General features: G+C 39.6%; 1 protein-coding gene across 1 annotated transcript; it reads left to right on the top strand.

Annotated features, from left to right (window-relative positions):
* Positions 1 to 1868: 1868 nt before the first annotated feature.
* LOC113200241 (spindlin-2-like) lies at positions 1869 to 3447 on the top strand. Its single transcript, XM_026413613.1, has 2 exons — positions 1869 to 2020; positions 2649 to 3447. Exon 2 carries the CDS (start codon positions 2651 to 2653, stop codon positions 3425 to 3427), a length of 777 nt encoding a protein of 258 aa, XP_026269398.1. The 5' UTR covers positions 1869 to 2020; positions 2649 to 2650; the 3' UTR covers positions 3428 to 3447.
* The last annotated feature ends 4746 nt before the right edge of the window (positions 3448 to 8193 follow it).

The following is an 8193-nucleotide window of genomic DNA, read 5'->3' as shown; positions in this document are numbered from 1 at the left end:
TGGGTCATTAAAGAGATTTTATATATATATATATATATATATATATATATATATATATATCTTTCATAAGATGCATTTAAAAATTATTGAGTGATAAAACACACAGCATATGTGTGTGTGTGTGTGTATGTGTCTAAAATTAACTTACTGTGCATCCTAAGAATCTTAGCATTGAAAGGCGGGGAATGTTGTAGGGACAAAGGAGGCAAGGCACCGAAGATAGCAGGAAACAGTTTTATTTGGCTGCAGCCAGGTTCAGAGGGCACAGATTTTGCTGTAATCAATCAATCCCCTGAACCCCGAGTTCAGGGAGTTTCAGAGTTTTATACCCTGCATGTAAGGGGAGGGGCTCAGAAGTTCACAGTCTGCAGAAATTCACATAAAAGCAGTTTTTTCTTCCACTGTTCTGGGCAAGTTAACCCTTCAAGGACAACACCCGAGAAGGGGAGAGCTTCTTCTCCCCTTTCTTTCCTCCCCCTGTCAGCTGTTACCATGGAGCCCAGTTGGTAACTTCTCTTATCTTAGAAATGTAGACATCTCTGTGAAGCCCAGCTCAAGGCCAGAGGCCTTGTTTGCACATTTCTACAAACTTCTATACTGGATATGTTTGTGAAAAACTAGTAAAGGGGTGGCCAGCACCTGGAGTGCTGGTATCTTTTCGGCCAAGTAAAACAGGGTAACACGAAAATAGGAAGTTTATCTACATTGAACTCTTTTGCAGAGATTCTTTTGCTGACAGTCCTAAAATCAGCCATGGAGAAGAATTCTGGAGAAGCCCAGTTATGTCTTTTCTGTGGAGAAAGGGGGTGCCACTTCAGGAAAAGAACAGGATCTGTGATGGAGTATAAAACAGACTTAGATATTTTTGGTAATATACTATTTCCATTTTAAGAGTTCAAATAAAAATGTTAATTCTCAATGGAGAATATTTAGTACTTCTAATATTGCTATATATACTCTACTTTTTTTCAAATTATCCACTAAAATTATTTTACAAAGAATTTTTAAAAAAAACTTAATTTGCATGAATGGTGCAAGCTTTCTAAGAGCATAGGAAAAAAAGGAAAGAAAAAAAGAGTGCTATTTTGCTGTGAGCTCTGGGGAATGGGAAGCAAAGGAAGTTGATTTTTTTTTCAAGTCAATTTTCTGAATTTTGCACATTTCTTACATTGTGCATGCAATTCTGCAATCAGGGAAAAAGAAAAAAGGAAAAAGTATCCGTATGAAATCAAGCCCAGGAATGAGCAGTCAGTTAAATTTACAGATTAGGTCAAAATGGCAGACAGCATTGAACACCAATTTCTCTCATATTCCTAATCCCCTCAAATGATAGGAAAGGCAGGTTTTGGTATTTAAGTAACTCTGTAAGGGCAAGGAAGCAGCAAATTCCTGGAAGAAGAAAAGCAGATGGGGTAGAGGCCCTGAGTGGGTGGAGTTGGAAGTGGGGGTGGGGAGCCTAGGCGTCCCTAACTGGAGGAGGAGACACCAGACAGTCGGGGGCGGGGTGGTTCTAGGCCCTGAGTTTACTGATTTGGAGAAGGGGCGGGGCCTAGCTCCCAGCTGCACGACCCCCCCCTCCCAACTCCCACCCCCCCTCCCAACTCCCACCCCCCCCCCAACTCCCTCCCGCAGGCCAGTGGCTGGGGGTGGGGGTCAGGGAGGGGATTGTTGGGCTGTGTTTGGCAGGAAGGGGAGGCCTCTCTTCTGGCAGGAAGCTGCGCTAAGAAAAGAGGGAGGAGACTGCAGCGGCAGCAGCCCCTGGTGGAAAACCTATGTGTGGCAGAAGTGCTGCAGCTGCTGACACCGAGGTTGAGGGCGAGCGATCCCAGCGCTGGTGACTCCACCGCCGCACTCCTACACAAGCTTCTTGCCTCAGAATCTTCGCCCCTTACCTCTTGCAAACACTCATTTGGCTGGGCTGGTCGCCTGCTGCGCTTCCTGCATCACAGGCTTACAGCCAAGGCAGCAGTGAGGTGTCCGATTGGGACACGTGAAGACTTGGATCCCAGACGGTGGGGAGGTGGGCGCTGTACTGAGGGGTTGGTAGGAAAATTGGCAGGAACATTGGAAAGAATGATGGGTTTGAGATGAGGGAAACTGGGAAGGGTAATTTGGGAGCAGATGGTGATGGTGAGGAATACTAGGATGGTGTACAGAAAGGGAAATTTTGGTGCGAGCACCAGTGGTAAAATGTGGATAGCCAGGAATAGATATGAAGGAGAAATGAGCACCAGGTAGCCTGCATGGGTATGGACAGGAATAATGAATGAACAGTAGGTGGCTAAGGAGAGGAGACATGGGGACTGCTTGTACTGAAATGGAGAGATGAAGTTAGGGCTAGAAATGGTGAATGTGTTTGGGGGGCTAGAATGGGGACAGAGGATCAGGAGATATTCAAAAGATCCTGTCTGGGGTCCCAGCAAGCAGGACCACCACAGCAACCTGCTTAGTTTTCTTGTGCAGCCAAATAAGCCTGGAATGAGGGCAGGCATCCTAGGGTGTATTGATACCTAATATTGCTACAGGATACATATGAATAGCTTGTGCAGCAATATACCTTGTGTGTAAGGACTTGGCAATACAGAGAAAAATCCCTCACTTTATATTACATAGAATCTCTCTCTCTAGCTTCTTTCCTCCCATTGCAGGAATGAAAATGCACCACAAAAAGACAGCTGCAAGACAGCAAACCAGGGAGGCTCCAGGTCACCACACCAATTCTACAACCTTCAGGAAGAGAAAGGCCTCACAAAAGAAGCAGAGGAGGAGATCTTCACAGTCCCAGAGGAACATCGTGGGCCGCAGAATTTCTCATGGATGGAAGGAAAGTGATGAGCCCATCACCCAGTGGAAAGGAACTGTTTTGGATCAGGTGCCTATAAATCCCTCTCTTTATCTGGTGAAATATGATGGAATTGACTGTGTCTATGGACTGGAACTTCACAGAGATGAAAGGATTTTAAAGCTTAAAATCCTTCCTGATAAGGTGCCACTTTTTCAAGTCAGAGATGTGCACTTTGAAAATACCATAATTGGCAAAGCAGTGGAACACATGTTTGAGGGTGAGCATGGTTCTAAGGATGAATGGAGGGGGATGGTCCTAGCCCAAGCACCTATCATGAAAACCTGGTTTTATATTACCTATGAGAAAGATCCTGTCCTGTACATGTACCAGCTTCTAGATGATTATAAAGAAGGTGACCTCCGTATCATGCCAGAGTCCAGTGAGTCTTCTCCAACAGAAAGGGAGCCAGAAGGAGTTATAGATGGCCTGATAGGTAAACATGTGGAATATACCAAAGAAGATGGCTCCAAAAGGTCAGGCAAAGTCATTCTTCAAGTTAAAGCCAAACCTTCTGTGTATTTCATCAAGTTTGATGATGATTTCCACATCTATGTCTATGATTTGGTCAAAAAGTCCTACTAGGGTAAAATCTGCCAAGTGTGGGGAGGCAAATGTATAATTTATATATATGCAAAAAGTGTAAACTTTTCAAGGCATTGGAAGCCTAAGGGTCCTTGATAACCTACATCTTTGCCAGCATAATTATTGTTTTATTCTTAAAAATACAAATTTATGTGGACAGGACATGCTGTATGTAAGCATTCTGTCTTGTTGTAAAGATTGGGTGTGTTTGGTGGACGAAGCATGTAAGGAAAAGCTGTAAACTCAGACTGTAAATAAAGTTCACCTAGTATCATAATCAGTTGTCTGAAACTGGAATGGCACTTAGCTGGTCTGGGTCTAAGGAGGGAAAGGAAAAAATAGGAGATAGGCTGTTGGGGAAGGGCAAGGAGGAGGTGACTGCTTGGTAAGTGATAAAGAAAGTCCCCAAAGTGGGAGGCTTTATGGAGAAAGGAAACATTAAGTTGAGAAGGTAGTGAAGAATAAGAGTAAGATCTTGGGGATTAGAGAAAAATAATATGAATAGAAGATGGGCACAAGCTTAGAAAATGTCCAGTCAGGAGGAAAAGGATCAAGCTGGTAGATGGAGATGAGGGGGATGCTAAAGAACATACAAAGGGATGGTTTACGTATGTATAGGTGGCCAGAAAGGGAGAGGTAGAGCAGAAAGAGGAATTCCAGAAAGGAAGACTGACTAAAGGAGTGAAAACACAGGAGAAAAAGAACTTATGGGGAGTGGGGCTCATAAGGGACGGGAAGATCCAGAAAAAAGTTGGACTCCTAGCAGTATCCATATTGCCCTCTTTGACTCTTTATACAAAGGAAATAGCAACTTTCAAGGCAAATATATTAGAGGCTCCCCAGAAGGGCATTTGATCAAGATGACTCAGACTAGTTAATCTGGAGCCAAGTTTTTACCTACAAGACTTTTCTTCTTTCAGTGAGTTTGTGCAACACCTGCCAAGCAGAACCTTGGTCATCAGACTAAATATACTAACATAAACTCTTGGCTATGGGATGCCTCTTTGCGTATTTCCCAGAGGACCTAGATATGGTAAATCTAGGACCTGAAGGTCATGATTCATTTCCCTTACACTGGATAACCAATAATTGTGGAAAAGAATGGTGTTTTCAGAACTTTAGAGATGCCATCTTGAGTTTGGAATATATTTTATCTGGAAGAACGGAATATTGCTGAATCCTTGTGTAGCAGTCCCATCACTGTTCTTCCTTCATTTGAAATGTTCCTTGTCTTCCTAGAGAGGACAGGCATCAGAGTATTAAGCCTAATATTTCTTCATGGCATGGAACTGTCCATGATTCTTTCAGCAGCTTCTTACTGCCACAAATGGTTCTACTCAGTGCTTCAACTAAAGGAGAACCTCTACCTTCTGGAGTCTTATTCTGGCTAGATCCACACAAACACAAAATCAGTGACAACTGATCCCGTCACTGATATTTCATAAATATCAAATCTTGATATCTCTTAAATCTTGATCCTTTTAAGCTTGCATGGAGCCGTGGTGGAATATTGTATAGCTTTTTGTTTCTATGTGATACAAATGTCATGGGCATTCAATATGGGCGTTGTGACTTTGTATAACTAATTCCTTTGGCTTTATAATGCCACATGGAGTGGTTATGGTTGGTGAAAAAGTAAAGTCTCTCAGAATTATGGTGTCTACTGTACTGACTTGGGTCCTTCTCTTCCTCTTTGTCTTGTCTTTTCCCATTTTCCTGAAGTTTCTCTCAAAATCCTTTCTCTGCTTTTCACATCTACACCCTTCACTAAATTATACTATCAGCCAGCTGTCATGTTTTGCCTGCTATGTGTTTTTATTATTTTCTATTTTAAATTATGTACTTTAGACATTTGGGAGAGTTCCCATAATGTAAATCATTTCTGGATTCTGAAAGCCAAATGAAAGAAACAAATGATGGGGGTCCACATTTTAACAAGGATGCTGGGTCTGTGGCAGACCTCAGCTCATTTTAGTCTCAGAATAGCCTCTTCAGCTGACCATGTCCCCAACTGGCCTACCTCATTCTAATAAGACGCACAGGTGTACAGTGGAAGTGTATTTGTAACTTTAGGGCTGGACCTAGGAAAATCTGCCCCTGTTTTTCTTGCTTTGACCCCATTAATTTCTTAATTAATTTGTTTTATTTTTATCCCAGAAATGCTTATTTCAGGGTGGGCTGTCTGCTAGGCATTCTTCTAGGCATACGTATGTACAATACAGTAATAAACAAAGGAAACATAAAAAAGATCTTACTTTCCTGGAACTTTCATTTTAGCATGGGAAACAAGCAGTAGCCAAGATAAATAAGCAAATACAAAGGAATTTCATAGTGACAATTCTATGAAGAAAAGAAAGTCAAGGAATGGGGAAATGAATTTTTAGTGAGAAGACTGCAATTAGAGAGCGAGGGTGGCCAGGGAAGAGCCTCACTTAGAACTTGAGTTTTGAGTAAAGTCCTGAAGGTAATTTGAAAACTGGTCCTGTAGCTGTCCCTCCAGGTAGAGGGAGAGCAAATGCTGAGAACTCAAAGCAGGAGAACCCTGGAGTAGTTGAGGAGGAGCAGATAGGATAGCATCATGGATGGAACTGAGTGAGCAACGTAGAGATTAGCAGGAGGTGATCTCAGAAAGGTCATTGGGATAGGGAGTCAGATAGCTTAGAGTCATTTAGTTTGGAATATGTTGAACAGAATTTGTTTTTTGCATTGAATGAACATTTAGATATTTATAACAGAGGTGTGACATATTTTTCTTCATATTTTACCAAGATCAATCTGGCAACTCCAGAGGATAGTCTAAGGAGTGTGAATTAATTCAGGAAAATCAAATATGTTAATGGAACATAGAAGTGATCTCAAAAACACACTTGCACGTAGGAAACTTGAATTATAATAGAGGTGGCATTTCAAATTATTGATGAAAAAATATTTTGCTCAATAGTGGTGCTAGATTAATTTGTCATACATGTGTCAAGAAAGAAAATTAATACCTTTATACTTTATACACACAATGAGTTTCAAATGGATAATGTTATTACCCAAATAATAAAAGCAATATGTATAAAACATTTAGAAGAAAATGTAAGAGAATATTTAATTTTGGAGTCAGGCAGTGGGGAAGACTTAAAAGCACAAAATGTATATATCATGAAGGAAATTTTTTGATAAATATGATTATAATAAAAGGGAGAACTTCTTAATTACAAAAGTCACCACAAACAAAGCAGGGAAAAACAATATTTGGCTACAAACTATGATAGACACACTGAATGAAACAATAAGACCAACTGTTCAGAAAACTGGACAAAAATTGTGAATAGTCATTTCAGAAAATAGCAGCCATATGGTCAATTAATATAGACTGCTTTAATCTGCCTCCTGTCACATTATTCTATCTTTTCCACAGCATACATCATCTTCTAATGAATTATATAATTCATTTAATTAATATGCTTACTATTTCTCCTACTAGAATATAAGGCACTGAAAATGCATGGTTTTTCTCATTTTATATTTACCAATGTATCCCAACTACTTAAGAAGAGTTCCTGAAATATAGTAGGTGCTCAATTAATATTTTTTGAATATGAATCTCATCAAGAATCAGGAAAATGAAAGATACAATTACATAATTTCCTAGACAGTGGATCAGCAACATGCATAATATTTGAAAATATATATTGATCAGTTAAACAAATAGAAGAGATCCTGTGTACTCTTAGAAGTTGAAGCTGGAGAGGAATTTGCCATTATCTAGTATATTTGAAGATGATCTATTATCAGCAACCTTTTTCACATATTGTTGGAAGGACATTCTACACTCAAGAAAACAGTAAAAAAGATTAAAAATAAGAGAAAATAAAATAAAGGGAAGACATGTTTATTGCAAATTTAAGACTGAGGCTACTGAAACTCAGGTTTCCTTTCCTGCAATGTATGTGAATGTGTATGTTGTTGTTGTGTGACCATTATGCATCACACTATGTGAAGCAGGGTCTAGGAATCTTAGGTAAAAATGCTAATATTCAGTCTGTTGCTATTGCTATAATTAATAAGATGTTCTTTGTATATGAACAAAGATTTTTATTACTTCAGCTAGTACCTGAAAAAACTGATAGTTTTACTTTATTAGCTTGTAAGATAAAATACCTTTTAATTTTTCTTTTTAGTTATATGTGACAGTAGAGTTTATTCAGATATATTTATACACACATGGAATATATCTGATTCTAAGTAGAATTCCAGTCTTGTGTATGTACATGCTATTGAGATTCACTAAGGTGTATTCATATATGAACATACAAAAGTTTCACCAGATTCATTCCAGTGTCTTTTCTGTTCCTATTCCCGTTCCCTTCCCTTTATTTTCTTTTGTCTAATCCATCGAACTTCTATTCTCCACCTTTCTTGTTGTGTGTTAGTATCTACAAATCAGAGAACATTTGACCTTTGGTTTTTTTGGGATTGGCTTATTTCACTTGGCATGACAATCTCCAGATTCATCCATTTCCTGGAATATGTCACAAAGGCATTCTTTTTTGTGGCTGAGTAATATTCCATTGTGTATATAAACTACATTTTCCTTATCCATTTATCTGTTGATGGGCACCTAGGTTAGTTCCATAGCTTAACTTTTGTTAATTCTGCTGTTAGATGTGGCTGTGTCACTGTAGTATGCTGATTTTAAGTCCTTTGGGTATAAACCCAGGAGTGGGATAGCTGGGTGAAATGGTTGTTCCATTCCAAGTTTTCTGAGTAATCTCCAT

This window comes from Urocitellus parryii, chromosome X (genome assembly GCF_045843805.1).
Source record: "Urocitellus parryii isolate mUroPar1 chromosome X, mUroPar1.hap1, whole genome shotgun sequence".
Lineage (NCBI taxonomy): Eukaryota > Metazoa > Chordata > Mammalia > Rodentia > Sciuridae > Urocitellus > Urocitellus parryii.
Note: the sequence above shows the minus strand (reverse complement) of the source record. Positions and strands in the feature narration are given on the sequence as shown.